At 44.9% G+C, this 16,677-nt stretch overlaps 1 protein-coding gene across 1 annotated transcript; it reads left to right on the top strand.

The window, feature by feature from the left end:
* The first annotated feature begins 1,482 nt into the window (after window positions 1-1,482).
* Window positions 1,483-6,335, top strand: LOC134483276 (uncharacterized). Its single transcript, XM_063278565.1, has 6 exons — window positions 1,483-1,660; window positions 2,839-2,998; window positions 4,179-4,322; window positions 4,947-5,113; window positions 5,835-5,940; window positions 6,058-6,335. Exons 1-5 carry the CDS (start codon window positions 1,534-1,536, stop codon window positions 5,897-5,899), a joined length of 663 nt encoding a protein of 220 aa, XP_063134635.1. The 5' UTR covers window positions 1,483-1,533; the 3' UTR covers window positions 5,900-5,940; window positions 6,058-6,335.
* The last annotated feature ends 10,342 nt before the right edge of the window (window positions 6,336-16,677 follow it).

The following is a 16,677-nucleotide window of genomic DNA, read 5'->3' as shown; positions in this document are numbered from 1 at the left end:
AAGTGTGGGTTTCTGTGCTGGTTTAGACAGGGTCTCAATTATCCCATGTTGCCCTCTTCCTACCTGGCCAGGTTCACTTTGAGCTCAGATAAACCTGCTTCTACTTTCCAGTAGACAGTCTTACAAGAGTGGCCTCCAGGGACTGTGAGGACAGCATTAGCCTTTGACAGTTGAGGTGTGTAACCCACAACTATAGTTTTAGCCACTTTGTTCCATGTTTACCAGCTATTTCAGATTGTTGCTGTCTATGGCTGACAATCACGGACACAGAAAAATAACCTGATAGAGAGCAAGGACATGGTGATCACATCCTTTCCTGTTCTGTATGTTCTGGATGAGGCTTGTTAAAATTCCAATATTGCAGAAAGCTTTATATAGGACCCATCACATTAAGCATCCAAGTGCACTGTTCTATCTAAAATGGCCTAATCAGAACTGACCACCAGATCACACTTCCTGCAATCCTCATATGAGAAGCTTGAGCTTTTTGTTTTGACTTTTTTCTTTCTTTCTTATTTTTTGCTGTATAAGTTGAGAGGAAGATATTTGGGGCCATGGATCTGCCCCCAAAATCTGGGGTATGGATCTGATCAATCAGTGTTGGTGTGTGCACTCAATAAAGTATCCATTTTTTACTGTGACAGATGCTTTTGTGTTTGTGGAGAAGCCCATGACCCAGAGCACAAGTGCTGGATCCTTGCTCTATCCACGTAGTGATGTGTATAGCCTCGTCCTACACCTTTATCTGCACCCCCTATATCTCTTGACTATTTTATTTTTCTGATAGAGGCTCAGCTTCTGATAGAAGGCCTGTCAGCAGTGCTCCTTTGGCGACATTGGCGCAGAAAGGAGAACCCCACAAGCAGCATGAGGTTCCCTTCATTGGTGGCTCCAATATTGCACTTTTGTCTGCCAACTGGTCTCCACACTGTTCCTAGCACCATAAAGACTTCAACTCTTTTAACTAAGGAATTTTCTGGCAATTGTCAATTGCTAAGCACACGACTTCATGAGTGTTCCCCTAACACACGCCCATGCTGTAACCTACCATGCAGACTATTTCTTGATGTGATATAAAGCACCTGTACATAATGAGACAGGAGAACTTTTGACTGCATATTCAAGCTGGTATGAAATCTCAGGAAGTTTTAATGGCTAACATTGGTGAATGAGGACAATTTGAGTTAGTGAGACATTTTTTGGGAAAGATTTGAAAGGAAACATTCATTTAGATGCATAGGAATTACTAAGGTTTTATAATCAAGCCTTGAGGAAAATTTGGCTTTGGAAGCAGGAGATGCTCAGTGGCTCTCCCCAGGAAAGTCTCCTGGAAAGGGCACCTCAGCTTATGCTCAGTACAGGGAGAACATTAGCAGGAGGCAAAGTCTGCTCCCCATGACATCAGCTGTCCCTTCTTGGACATTCTATTGTCTCCTAGAGAGTTCTGGCATCCTCTGTGATGTCACCAGTGTTGTAGTGACGACCAGTGCCCTAGTTTCTCTCAGTCTGAGTCTGGCGGTTACAAGCTAAGACATGTTTTCCCGTCTTCGCAAGCGTTTTGGGAGGGGGAACATCGATTGTGGAGAGACTAGAGTGAAGGAGTCTGGCCTTTCGTCTCAAAGTAATGATGGACAAAGACAGCACTTCTGGGGAATGTTGAGTAAGTTCTGGGCAGTGTATTTTGAGCTTCCTACCGGGGGGCTGCAGGCTTAAGCTGACCTTTCTAGCAATGGGCCACAACAACTGGAGCATCTGAAAAGGAATTGAATTTCCATGAATATCACAATTCCTTAAAGTCAAGGATTTCAGAACTTTAGTTTCCCCATCCCCACTGGGAGGATATGGTAAGGCCAATGCTATTATTCTGTGAACTTCTGGTCTTTACTTTTCAGTGCATTTGTTATGTTACATTGATATAATAACACCATCAGTATTCATGGAGGGTCCACCTTTTCTGAGTTTAGACAGGGCAGCAATGTATTTCACTATCACTGCTTCTTTAAATACAGTGGATATCTGACAGTAGTAACAGGGAGAGATTGTGCTCCAGGCAATAACCTTATGTTCTTAGACCTTCTCTGATTTCTTCTAACTGGCAGGGTCATCGTTTGCTTTATATATTAGAGGTTGTATGTTACAAAATTTTTTTTTCAATACCAAAACTATTTGGAACGTGTAGACCAAGATTCAGCCTGTAACCTATTCACACTTCTGGGGCATTTGGTATTTCTCATAGGGACACTGATAAGTTTGTTGAACATATCCTACCTGGAAATGCGTTTTAAATCCATGTTTCTAAAATACCAAAAGTATTTGGAACATGTGGACCAAGATTCATCCTGTAACCTATTGGAGCTTCTCGGGCATTTGGTATTTCAAATAGGGGAACTGATAAGTCTGTTGACCATGTCCTCCATGGAAATGTGTTTTAAATCCAAAGTTGTTGGCCTAGAGTATCAGGGTAGGACATCTGAGTGTCTCCAATCACTCAAGTCTTGTGGATGGTGAATTTATCATCTGAGTTCGAACCCACAGGGGTGAGGGTCCTGAAACCAAGCTGTACCCTGTTCAGCTGATGATAATCCTGGAGAAGCCATCTCCGTGGTCCATGTAAGCACCTGATGTCCGGCATAGGGAACACCTGGCTGCTTACATCTCTTGGTCTCTATAGAGTAGTGGGAGAACTGAGATCCACTGAAGAGGCCTCTTAAGCATAGACCAATCGCCTAGCAGTGACACTGGGTTCCAGGCTTGTTCTCCTGTTTAGGCCTAACTGTGGTCTATGTACACTCTATGCATTCTCCCCATGCAGGTTCACTTGTGTTCTTCTACCTACAGACGCTGGGAGAGAAACATCATCCCCTGGCACTGAACTAAGCGAGAATCAGGCCAAGAAGGAAAAGGAGAGGCTGATTAAAGAGCTGCAGCTCATTACCGAGGAGAGAAATGACCTGAGAGATCGCCTGAGGTTTCTGACAGAGAGATCCATGAAGAACAGGTATGAATCGCTCCAAATGCTCTTGTTTCATTCCTGGGTCTGCAAGGTCACCTTCATCTTATCCTATTAAGGTTTTGGGTTCTAGAAAGCTGTGCCTCCCTAACCACCCTGTGCTAAACCTCACCTCCCATATAGAGGAGATTCAGAACCTTGACCCTTCCTGAGGAGCGAGATGGAAAATGGACTCATCTGCTTCCATTTATTGAAAAGCAGGATTTGTGGTCTGAATGAAGAATTCGGGGATAAAGTCAGGGAGAGTGAGTGTCTAGTGTGCATTTGCAAAGCCCTTGACAGCTGGTGTCTTTGCAAGATTGTAATTGCAGTGAGTTTATGGTGAGTCTCTGTACTTGCTAGGCAGGGGACTGAGTGCTGGAAGATCCACGCAGCAGCCTGAGGGGCCTGGTACCAAACTGTTCATCTCAATGCTTGACTAGAAGGTCTCAGGCTCAGGCCTGTTTGTTATTGTCTGTGTGTCTTGCCCTCTGAGACAGCAATGGTGGATGCATTTCTCCTGGTTTTCACAGTACTCTCTGTTTCCATATTTCTCTTTCTCTTTCTCTGACTCTGTTTTTACATTTCTCTTTTTTGTGGGTATTTCTCAGTCTGTGAGTCTGTATGTGCATACATCCAAATGCATATGTACAACATTTATATGTTTATATTTCCCTCCACACTTGGAATCTAGGGGTCTATGTCTTGGCCTGAGTATTTACCTGTAACACATTCATGGTGATGTGAATGCTTTGTTCTGGGAGCCCCACTGTCAACAGCACAGTTCTTTGACTATGTGGCCACGTTTGTCTGTTTATTTGTATTCCTTGTGCAGATTATAATTTTGTGTTGATATAAGGTCTGTTATCAAAACAGGAGAAAAGAAATCACCGGTTTCTGGGTGTGTTGGGGTGGGGGAGCATGGAGAGGTGTGGCCTAGGCTCTTGATAGCTTAACTGGCTTGACTGCAGATTTCCTCTTGATTGAACAAAGGGAGCCAGGGAAGCCTCCATCTGGATGCCAAGATTCTGGTGTCCTGGACACAGAAAAACAGGTTTCTGAAGCTGAAGAAGATCCAATATGTAGAATTCAGAAGGTGTCCTTCCAGGACTGGGGTAGTACAGGACCCACCCTGAGCTCATATATTCCTAAATGCTGATGTTCATTGGATTCTATCATTTGGGGCCAGGCCACACTTCAGGCCAAATCTATATTATGAAGACCTGGAGAGAATGGAGGAGGCGGTCATGTCAATTCTGCACAACTTAGAGATGGAGAACACTGAGATCCATGAGACCAACCATAAGCTGAAGAAGGAGATTACCTTCTCTAGGTAAGTCCTGGTCAGAAAGCCTATCACCTGTGGAATGGCCATTTCTGACTTTCTTTGTTCTGGATTGGACGGTCTTCAGCTCTGGTTCTATCTCTTGTGCTGTTTACACATCAGTGTGCCAGGGTCATTAGGACTCAGTTTTCAGTTCCACAAAAGACTGTTACTCATCCCAGGATTGTCTAGGCATCTTCAGAAGATAGAACAGCACTGATTGAAGTCAGCAGGTTATTAGGCTGACCTGGACCTATGGTGTCATACCAGGTTTTACAAAACTCAGTGTGTGGACCACATGGTTAGCATGACCTTCTCTTGGTTCTACTGACCTCCTTTGAGGGTGTTTGCCCACTACTAATTGATGTTGCCCCCATGCATTGGGCTTTCATGGATAGTTGTAGATCCATGTTCTTTTTGAGAGATGTGGACACTAATTGGTGCTCAGGCCAAACAAATAATTTATTCTTCCCGGAATTTACTCTTTGTGGTTTGTGCAGCAGCCTTATATGTATCAAAATGAATTCTATTAAGTCTTCATGGGTATCTGGGTCCTGGTGGAGTTAGTGGCACTCGGGAGTGGGAATGGGAGAAAGGGGCAGCATGATCTTACTATGCAGACTGTATTTCCAGAAACCTGCTCAGCCAGCTCCTGATGGAGAACACATGTAGGAAGGAGTTGGTCCCACTGAAGCAGGAGAGCAAGGAGGTACATCTTGATTGTGCACTGAACCAGAAATATTTGGTTGACTTCAACAAGAAAGATAAAGACCAGCAACGTCCAGACCCAGCGTCATCTGGTAGGGACGAGCAGCTGTGTTAGCTTAAAAATATCTGATAAAGGTTGCCAATTTGATACATCTTTGCTCTCTCCTACCACCTTTCTAATTTACACTCACAACCAGCCAACCACCTCATGTAATGGAATTGTTCATTGCTCTGCCTATGCACAAGTATTCTGGGAAGCCAACCACATTTCAGAAACTGAATTATTTTGCAAGTATATTTGTCTGCTCTTTTTGAAGCTGCAGTATAGAAATGGTGACAGATTAATAACATACCTCATTATTGCATATCCACGTGATAGATTGGATGCTCTGTAGAGTTTTGAACAAGTTCTTGGTTCTTTGACAAATGACACTCTGTGGTCATGTGACTTCTTGTGTAGGAAGCACCTTTGCGGGATAAGAACAAAGTGCAAATGTCAAATTAGTACTTGTCATTGGTTTTAACCTTGGTGACATATGGACATCTCCTTTCTTCCTGCAACCCAATGAGGTTCCTTCCATTTCCCTGTTCTTGGTTTGCACTGGTATAAGTCTGGGTCCCATATTGGCAGCCCACATTACTTTGAGGCTCTCTGGAGATTTTGCCCTTCCCAAAGAGTTAGCAACAATGATATCAGTTAAAAGGTCCATGTTGACTGTCCAATAGAACTGAGATGGTAGTAGGCAGCCTTCCGACAGCTGCCTTGCATTTCACCACCAAATCAGTGTCTGAAAAACTGCCTTCCTCTCCCAGGTCTCAGAAAGTGCAAGAGAGCTGGAATTGGACACACCCCAGTAAGAGAGCTTCCTGAAGAATAAGTTGCTTTCTCAGGAGTCCCTGATGACAAACATCCTGAATGGTAACAAATTTTTTGGATGAGTATTCTTCCTCAGAGTTAATTTGTCATTGCTTAGAGACCCTAAATTTATATACCACTAAGCCAGCCTGACTGATTGAGGTCTTACTTTCTTCTCAGAAAACAGCACTTGAGAGACAACTTGGGGGACCTCCTTTCATTATGTGTGCAAGAGGAGAAACAGCAATACATCTGTGCTTCTAAATGTTCATTAAGAATGTGCTGTTTAGAAATATTTTCGTTATGATTTTAATTGAAATTTTCTTTTTGTTGTTTCATATTTATATGTTCTTGTTACTGTTTTTATCTTTTCAAATATTTTTAAATATTTTAATTTATTTGTTTTAATCCTGTTTTGTTGTAAAAATGAATTCCTTATGAATAAAAATTGAATTCTATCTCTTGACTCTTAAGACCATCATTCTTATTCAAGGGTTCTGTCCCCTCCTGTGGACTTAGAACTGACAGGTGGAGATGGATCTCTGCATGTTCCATGGATCCTGGGCTAATTAGTGAATTCAAAGTCACCAAGGGGTACCCAGTGTGACAGTGTCTTTTGTGTGGATAATGTGGCTGTTTCTCGGACACACACTTTATGAAGTAATCACTGACATGCTTTACCCAATTGTTAGGGTCCATGTGGTTCTTCTGAGAGAGCAGCAGATGCTCTACCCTGTGAGTCATCACCACAGCTCCTGCAGGTGCTTTTGTCCTTCCACATCATGTACTGTATTAGGTGGACAGGATCACCTCCAATCAAATAAAGAGATCTCAGGAGATGTGTATTCACAGGAAATTTACTGAGCTGTGCATGCTCAATGTGTTAGCTTGCCAGCCATCCCTACAGGGCTCTGGTGTTCCCACTGCTCATTGTGGGTCAGGATCATCCTGCAACATCACTTAGTGTCCATATTAGAGCAGATCTTTCACCTATTATCAATGATGACCATATTTATTCTGCACATCTGACAAAATACAGATCGAAATTAGCTTCCTGTTGGCCAGATTGGCATAATGAGTTTTTTGATTGTTAGCATGAAAATTATTTTAATCTAAGCAGTTTAGGGAAGAACCTCAAGGACACCCATAGTGAATGCAGCCTGCAGCTGTGAACACAGGTTTCTGTTGGAGAGCAGGCCTGTGCAGGCCCAGAACCTAGGTGGGACAGTTCAAGCTACCCTTTTTCCATGGCCAATCTGGGATCATATTGAGAATGTATTTTTTCCAAGTGACTGATTTCCAATTTATGGAATTGAACTAACTTACTGAGAATGGAGGTGACTCAGGAGTTAAAGTACACAAGGACCAATCCAGTATGTCCACAAAAGCTTGCTGTCACCCCAGGGCTTTTAAAAGCTCAGCAGCTAGAGAAGCAATGTAGTATTTGGTTATTCTCATGCTTGGGTCTATTCATTCAGTATAAGCTGAACATGACACAAAAGAGTCATCTGTGTCACAATAGAAGCTAGTTGTAACTAGATTCCCCCCACACTATCACATCACCACCGTATTTGAGGTTCTCAGTTACTATCTAAGAACCTGGAAGAGGCCTGGGTCTTGCTACACAAACTCATAATTTATGTCTTCATGACACTGTGTGCTTTGTTCTGTTGATGCTACCATTGGCATACAATACCTTGGATACTTTGTGCTGACATTTGTGACATGAGACAATAGTTCATGTCATCCTAACCTGCATAAACTGTCCTTAGAGTACGGTGTAGTCAGAGGGGCCTTTTTTTTCTCTCTGAATTTTCAAAATATTTCCAGTCTTCAGACAAGTCTTCAGCCATTGTCCAGTGCCTGTCTTGAGATGTCCACATTGTCTCCTGGGAGTATTCATCCAGCCTGGTCTGTAATTTTGTAGAAGAGTAATAGGGTTCCAGCCCTAGGATTTAATTCAGTGTGATTGTACTTTCCAAACATGCTCAAAGCCCTACATTCCACCATAGCCTGTGTGCTTTAGAGAAAGAAAATAAAGAACCACATTGCACTTGAAATTTCTCCTCCAACAAAAGGAGAGCCTGCATAGGGCCTTTAAGTAACTCTAAGTCCCAGCTTCTGCATAACTCCCTCCATCGACTCCATTATTGGTGTATTTTCATTACTGCTCACTTTATTTTTGGTGTGCAAAGAATGTGTACCATGTCAGTAAAGTGTGTGTGTGTGTGTGTGTGTGTGTGTGTGAGAGAGAGAGAGAGAGTGAGAGAGAGAGAGAGAGAGTTTGTGTTTGTTTGTGTTTCTGTGCAGATGTTTGTGTATGTTCATCCATGAACTCACTATCAATTTTCATAAAATGACTTAGAAGACTGTAATGAAAACTGTCGAGGTGCATGCAGACGTGTGTTACTAGTGTCCCACGGCACCTGGCAGGTAACACTGAAATGGTGGTCTACTATAATACAGCCTAAAAACAGGCTGTGGATGGTTTACACAGAGATTGTGACGTCATCACCACTAGAGAGAGCAGCAAAAGCTTCATTTATCACATGCCGCTGTTACCAAGATGAGGCAAAGCCTTATCCTACAGAGAGTCTGGTATGATTTGATGGCAGGAAATAAACTTAGTACTAAAATCATTCAATTACAAACGAAGAGGATAATACAAAGAGTCATAGGAAGCAAGAGCTGTTTTTTGAGGAGATCCATAAGAGAAACAACCCCTTTCTGAAACTAAGTACACACCACAGTGTCAATACCTAAATTATCAAATCAGAAATGAAAAGGGGGATGAAGCAATAGACATGTGAGTGAATTCAAAAATCATTAGGGCTTCTTCAGAGTCCTTCACTATAGAAAAGTGAAAAATCTATTTGATATTGGTAATTTTTCTACACAGATAACAAATACCAAGTTAAATCCAAATGTGGGATTTAACTCATAAGATTATTCTCATAAGAAAATAGATTTAAACGATGCCACTACAAAAATTAAAAAATATATATGAGGGCCACTAGGCTTTAATGCAGCCTTTCTACCAGACGTTTAATGACGACCTAATAACAATAGTGCTTCAATTATTCCTCTGATTTGAAAGAGAAGGAACATTGCCAAACCCCTTCTCTGAGTTTCTCTTTTTACCTAGAATTCCTGAGTCTGTTGCTTCTTCCATTGTCACCCCATCAATAGAGCTGCAGGGCGAGTCTGTCCCGCCCCAGAGCATATCTGCCAGTTGACAGGGCTGGGTTTTGCTCTGCTTGCCCCTGCTCCTGCCCCCGCCCCTGCTCTTGCCCCTGCCCACGCCCCCGCCTCACACCCGCACTCTACATCGCCTCCGACCCATCCCCCCTCCCAGTCCCACCACCGCCCTCGACTCAGACCCGTCCCAACCCCCGCCCCCAGCCTGCCCTCGCCCCTACCCTGCCCCCGCCCCGACCCCCCCACACCCGTCCTCTCCTTCACCCCCCACCCCGGCCTCCGCCCTCGCCGCCGCTGCTTGCGTTGCTACCATTCCGTCTTCGAATCCCCTGTGGACCCCACCGCCACTGCTGCTACCTTCTCCCATTTCTTCAGCCCAAGACTTTTGAGATCCCGGCTTGCAGCGCTCTGCACTAGGAGGCTAATGGAGGTGAGGAGAGCCTAAGGGACAGACCCCAGGCCTGGCCCCAGAGACTTGTGTCTCCCCCCTCCCCCGAAGTGCTTTCCTGCAGTTCTCCATTCTGGGTTCAGTTTGTGGGGACCCCAGCAGGTGGCAGGCTTTGCTGATCCTCAGGTGTGAGTCTGGGACAGTGGTGGGACTTATGGTTGAGGGAAGTCTTTCAGGCAAATGCAGGCTTTTCTCAAACTCTTGGACCATTTGGTGCCCTCCCTGGGGTCACAGGACCTGTGGAAGTTGGGAAGCCACTTTTCGCTGTCCTGTGTGACTTTCCCTGCAGAGTGAGCTCTCCTGCAGGAGGTACTCTCACATGCTTCTTTAAAAGCACCTGCTCCTCAGATCCAGATCAGTTGTGAAAACAGGCTTCTCCATGTCAGTGTGCCAGCTCCCCCTCCCAGCTCAGAGCTGCCACACCTAAGGATCCTCCAGCTCCAGTACTGGTTGGGTCTCATGGAGGAGTTAGAGCAAAGTGCCCCTTCTGAGAAGTGACTCAGAACAGAAGGTTCCTACAACCCAATGAGGTCTCTTCCAGTTGCCCTGTTCTTGGTTTGCACTGGTATAATTCTGAGTCCCAGATTGGCAGCCCACATTGCTGTGAGGGTTGCTGTAGATTTTGCCCTGCCCACAGATCAGAAGGTTCAGAAGAAAGGCCAGTTTGGCATAATGAATTCTTTTGATAGATGGCAACAAAATTATCTTAATCTAAGCAGTTTAGGGAGGAACCTCAAGAGCATCCACAGTGAATGCAGCCTGCAGCTGTGAACACACGTTTCTTTTGGAGAGCAGGCCTGTGCAAGCCCAGGGCCTAGGTGGGACAGTTCAAGCTACCCTTTTTCCATGGCCAATCTGGGATCGTATTGAGAATGTATTTTTTCCAGGTGACTCATTTCCAATTTATGGAATGGAACTAACGTACTGAGAGTGGAGGTGACTCACAGAGTTAAAGTACAGAAGGAATAATCCAGATGTCCACAAAAGCTTGCTGTCACACCAGGGCTTTTAAAAGCTCAGCAGCTAGAGAAGCAATGTAGTATTTGGTTATTCTCATGCTTAGGTCTAGTCATTCATTATAAGCTGACCATGACACAAAAAGAGTCATCTGTGTCACAATAGAAACTAGTTGTAACTAGACTTATACCACATTATCACATTATTACTATATTTGAGGTTCTCAGGTATGATCTTAGAAACTAGAAGAGGCCTGGTTCTTGCTACATATAGTCATATTCTATATCTTCACAACACTGTGTGATTTGTTCTGTTAATGCTACCATTGGCATACAATACCTAGGATATTTTGTGCTGACATCTGTATCATGAGACAATAGTTCATGTCATCCCTTACCTGAATAAACTGTCCTTAGAGTACAGTGTAGTCGGAGGGGCCTTCTTTTCCTCTGAGATAGCAAAACATTTCCAGTCTTCATACAAGTCTGTCAGCCATTGTCCAGTGCCTGTCTTGAGATGTCCACATTGTCAGCTGAGAGTCTTCATCCAGCCTGCCCTGTAATTCTGTAGAACATTAATAGGGTTCCAGCCCTAGGAATTAATTCAGTGTTCTAGTACTTGCCAAATATGCTCAAAACCTAGTTTCCACCCTAGCTCTGTGTGCTATACAGAAAGAAAATAAAGAACCCCATTGCACTTGAAGTTTAGCCTCCAACAGAAGGAGAGCCTGCACAGGGCCTTTAAATAACTCTAAGCCTCAGCTTCCCCACAACCCCGTCCATCGATTCCTTTATTGGTGTGTTTTCATTAATACTCACTTTCTTCTTTGTGTGGAAAGAATGTGCACCATGTCAGTAAAGTGTGTGTGTGCTTTGTGATTGTGCATGTACATCCATGAACTCACTATAAATTTTCATAAAATCACTCAGAAGTCCCTAGTGAAAACTGTCGAGGTGCAGGCAGACTCATGTTACTACTGTCTCATGGCACCTTGCAGGGAGCACTGAAATCGTGGGCTACTTTAATACAGTCTAAAATGAGGCTGTGCATGGTTTTCAGTGAAATTGTGATGTCATCCCCACTACAGAGAGCAGCAAAAGGTTCATGTATCACATGCTGCTGTTACCAAGGTGAGGCAAAGCCTCATCCCATAGAGAGTCTGTGTAGGATTTGATGGCAGGAAATAAACTCAGAACTAAAATCAATCAATTACAAACAAAGAGAATGATATAAAGAGCCAAGCAAAGCAAGAGCTGGCTTTTTTTTTTTTTTTTGAGAAGATCCACAAGACAGACAAACCACAGAGCGTATATCTAAAGTACCAAATAAGAAATGAAAAGGGGGATATAACAAAGGACACTGAGTGAATTCAACAATCATTAGGGCTTACTTCAGAGGCCTTTACTAGAGAAAAGTGAAAAATCTATTTGATACTGGTGATTTTTCTAACAGATAACAAATACCAAGTTAAATACAGATCTGGGAAGGTAATGAATAATTCCCATAAGAAAATAGATACAGTCATTAAAGGCTGCCACTCCAAAAATTAAAAATAATAATAATCAGGGCCACATGGCTTTAATGCATCCTTTCTACCAGACTTTTAATGAAGACCCAATAACAATAGTGCTTCAATTATTCCACTGAATTGAAAGAGAAGGAACATTGCCAAACTCCTTCCCTGAGTTTCTCCTTTTACCTAGAATTCCTGAGTCTGTTGCTTCTTCCATTGTCACCCCATCAATAGAACCATTTAAAATGGGATGTAATCGATGTCTGGAGCCTCATTCTTTCCCTTGACCTCCATGCGGTGTCCAGAAGGCATGCCTGTTCTCATGGACATGGACTCATCTCTTTTTGCTGCAGCAAGAAGAAAGCCAGCAGAGGAGGCAGGAGCTTACAAAGAGTCGGTAGGATTTCTAGAAAAGAAGCATCCAGATCTCCATTCTCAGAAAACCCCTGGCTTGCTCTCATGTGACTGGGTCCTCAGACACCAGCAGCCTTAGATGAGACCAAGGAAAGCTGTACAGAGTCCTGGGTCCCCAGGTTCTTGACCTCCTGAGTGACAGCTGTAGACAAGTCCTCCAGGGAATCCTTACAGCTGGTGACATCTGGACAAGGTGAACCAGATGCCAAAATGAGACATGGGAGAGAAATCCTAGACTGTTGAAAGGAATCAGTCTCTGCTATTGCTTCTGTCTCTTTGTGCCCTGCTGCTATGATGTTCATGGGGAGCTCTCATGCCAGTGGGTCTCCTCCTAATGTGTTTGTTGTTGCAGATGTCCTGGATGTTCTGGACCCCATCAGAACTCAGCCCATGCTCAGTCACGGAGGTCAGCACCTTCCTGTCCATCAGGTCATGAGACCTGAGACAGTTGAGGTAACGGCAGTTGGCCTGGGTGAAGTGCTCACAGACTTGGACTCTCTTGCATGGCTGTGGCTTCAAGCAGATCTGTTTGTGGCTGTCTCCTTTGTAGTAACTTTTGCAGGAGAAAAGCATCCCCCTGTACCAGGAAGAAGGCCGGCTCCTCTTGGTTAAGCCCAGAAAGCTCATGATTCTTCAGGACCTGGAAGCTCTGTTCCTAAAACTTGGTGTGGATATTTGCAGAGGTTTCTCTGGGATTTTGCATAATGACTCTGTCCCAGAAGTTTGAGCTTGCAGAGGCTTGGGCAATCTGTAGCATGGTCTCTGGATGCACTTGAGATTGAAGCCACAGGCTTCAGTAGTAGCTGCCACCTACAGTGTGATCCCTGCCTGATCTCCAGTCTCCAATAGGAATAAGCAGTCTTGCCCCGCAGCTCATAGAGCTCTGCCTCTGGAGCCTGATCCTACTCTGCAGTTCCTTTAAGGTCATGCAGCCCCTGTGGGTCCACAGGATCTTGGTGATGAAACAGTCTGCCCCAGGATCCCCCATGGTGCACTATGGCTGCAGCTGCTCAGGCTTGTGAGCTGGACTCTGCTTTGTGGAGAAAGGAAACTGGAAAAGGGGATAACACATGAAATGGAAATGAAGAAAATAACCAGTAAAAATTAAAAGAGTTAAAGTCATCATCTCAGGAGAATGAGTGGGAAGCCAGGTCCTTAAGCAGGCAGGTTCTCCACAACAATGCATGCTGGGTTCAAGACTGGACATGAGGTGCCCTGAGCTTGGGACTGCCAGGCTCCTACTGGGAAGAGAGCTTTCTTCTTCATTTCCGTAAGTCTCTCTAGTTTTCTTTTAAGGCTTTCATCTCATCATTGACTTTCCCAATGACCTTTTATGACAAGCCATTATGGTTAACAAGAATTAAGTAAGGGCTCATTGAGCTGTTGGTAGTTGGAGGTCTGGGGGAAGCCCTGGACAGAGAGATCTTGCCTGCCAGGGGTGGGATGTGCATGGTGGGAGGGACTAGTGGAGTGTCATTGGCCTCAGTATGCACAGGCTTGGGGCTGGTGCCTGGCTGCCTGGTGCGCCTCTGTGGCTTCTTGGCCTGGGTCCCACCGCAGATGCCCATGGTGGTTGCTGGCCAGTTGTGCTTGCTCTCCCTGTCCTCGGGGCTTCTGGCGGGGCTGACCACAGCCTTGAACATGGACAAAATGGGCCGGAAATCGGAGGATCATGGGAGCATCTTCAACTTCCCCCTCCCCAAGCACTGGCAGTTGCAGCTGGAGGACAAGCCACTGTGAGTTTCCCCACATCCAGGCAGGTGTTCTGCACCACCAGGAGAGCAAGGGCAAGCACTGCTGCCACCAGTCCCACATGCGCAAGGCCTATTTGCTGACTGGCAGGGCTTCACTTTGCTCTGCCTGGCTCTGCTTTGCCTTGCTCTGCCCTGTGGGCTCTCACTTCTTTGGCCAAAGACTGTTGAGATCCCGGCTTGCCTCACCTTTCAATAGGCACCTCTGTGAAGTGAGGAGAACCAAAGGGACAGAAGGCTGACCTGGCCCTGGAGACTTGTGTCTCCCCCTCCACCAAAGTGCTTTCCTCAGTTCTCCACTCAGGTTTTAGTTCGCAGGGATCCCAGCAGGTGGCAGGCTTTGCTGAGCCTTCCGTGTGAGAAGAGGACAGTGGTGGGACTTATGGTTGTGGGAAGTCTTTCATGGAGATGCAGGCTTTCTCAAACTCCCTGACCACCCATCCAGTGCCCTCCCTGGTTCCCATTCCCTGTGTTTGTTGGGAAGTCACTTTTCGCTGTCCTGTGTGACTTTCCCTGCAGACTGGGCTCTCCTGCAGGAGATACTCTCACATGCTTCTTTAAAAGCCCCTGTTCCTCAGATCTAGATCAGCTGTGAAAACAGGCTTCTCCATGCCAGGGTGAGAGCTACCCCTCCCAGCTCAGAGCTGCAACAACATAGGATCCTCAGGCCCCAGTGCTGGGTGGGTCCCATGGAAGAGTTAGAGGATAGCTTCCCTTCTGAGAAGTGACTTAACACAGAAGGTTCACAAGTGACAGTCAACCCCCAAGTATTTCTTCCAGGAGAAAGCACTCAGCTCTCCCCTTTAAACAGTTTAGGCTCCCACATGGCCCAGTTTTGTGATTGGGGAAGATTTTCTGGAGCTTAGTTGGCCAGTCAGAGTGGGGCTACATTCTTTTTTTTTTTTTCTTTATTAACTTGAGTATTTCTTATTTACATTTTGATTGTATTCTCTTTCCCCGTTTCCGGGCCAACATCCTCCTAACCCCCCCCTCTTCTATATGGCTGTTCCCCTCCCCATCCTCCCTCCATTACCACCCTCCCCCAACAATCACATTCACTGGGGGTTCAGTCTTGGCAGGACCAAGGGCTTCCCCTTCCACTGGTGCTCTTACTAGGATATTCATTGCTACCTATGAGGTCAGAGTCCAGGGTCAGTCCATGTACAGTCTTTGGGTAGTGGCTTAGACCCTGGAAGCTCTGGTTGCTTGGCATTGTTGTTCATATGGGGTCTGGGGCCCCTTCAAGCTCTTCCAGTCCTTTCTCTGATTCCTTCAACGGGGGTCCGGTTCTCAGTTCAGTGGTTTGCTGCTGGCATTTGCCTATGTATTTGCCGTATTCTAGCTGTGTCTCTCAGGAGCGATCTACATCCGGCTCCTGTCGGCCTGCACTTCTTTGCTTCATCCTTCTTATCTATTTGGATGGCTGTATATGTATGCGCCACATGTGGGGCAGGCTCTGAATGGGTGTTCCTTCAGTCTCTGTTTTAATCTTTGCCTCTCTATTCCCTGCCAAGGGTATTCTTGTTCCACTTTTAAAGAAGGAGTGAAGCATTCGCTTTTTGGTCATCCTTCTTGATTTTCATGTGTTCTGTGCATCTAGGGTAATTCAAGCATTTGGGCTAATATCCACTTATCAATGAGTGCATACCATGTGTGTTTTTCTGTGATTGGGTTACCTCACTCCGGATGATATTTTCCAGTTCCATCCATTTGCCTATGAATTTCATAAAATCATTGTTTTTGATAGCTGAGTAATATTCCATTGTGTAGATGTACCACATTTTCTGTATCCATTCCTCTGTTGGGTTCTTTCCAGCTTCTGGCTATTATAAATAAGGCTGCTATGAACATAGTGGAGCACGTGTCTTTTTTATATGTTAGGGCATCTTTTGGGTATATGCCCAAGAGAGGTATAGCTCGGTCCTCAGGTAGTTCAATGTCCAATTTTCTGAGAAACCTCCAACTGATTTCCAGAATGGTTGTACCAGTCTGCCTCCCACCAACAATGGAGGAGTGTTCCTCCTTCTCCACATCCTGGCCAGCATTTGCTGTCACCTGAGTTTTTGATCTTAGCCATTCTCACTGCTGTGAGGTGAAATCTCAGGGTTGTTTTGATTTGCATTTCCTTTATGACTAAAGATGTTGAACATTTCTTTCAGTGTTTCTCAGCCATTCGGCATTCCTCAGCTGTGAATTCTTTGTTTGCCTCTGAACCCCATTTTTAAATAGGGTTATTTGTCTCCCTGAGGTCTAACTTCTTGAGTTCTGTGTATATTTTGGATATAAGCCCTCTATCTGTTGTAGAATTGGTAAAGATCTTTTCCCAAGCTGTTGGTGGGGCTACATTCTTAATCCATACTCATTCACACAACAGAACATCTTCCTCCCCACCCACGAGGCCTTGACTTGAACCCAGGTCCTTCCAGGACCAACAGACCTGAGAGAACAGATTGCAGCACAAGAGAGAAAAGAAGCCAGAATAGTTTAAACTGGAGAAAACCCCCATATAGGCCATTTAC

This window comes from Rattus norvegicus, chromosome 19 (genome assembly GCF_036323735.1).
Source record: "Rattus norvegicus strain BN/NHsdMcwi chromosome 19, GRCr8, whole genome shotgun sequence".
Taxonomy (NCBI): Eukaryota; Metazoa; Chordata; class Mammalia; order Rodentia; family Muridae; genus Rattus; species Rattus norvegicus.
This window is presented reverse-complemented; position numbering and strand designations above follow the sequence as displayed.

Coding starts and splice junctions, on each gene's coding strand:
- LOC134483276 (XM_063278565.1), top strand. CDS start 1,534: ATGTTTTCCCGTCTTCGCAAGCGTTTTGGGAGGGGGAACATCGATTGT. Junction 1,661..2,838: donor GCACTTCTGGGGAATGTTGA/GTAAGTTCTGGG, acceptor TTCTACCTACAG/ACGCTGGGAGAGAAACATCA. Junction 5,114..5,834: donor TCCAGACCCAGCGTCATCTG/GTAGGGACGAGC, acceptor TTCCTCTCCCAG/GTCTCAGAAAGTGCAAGAGA.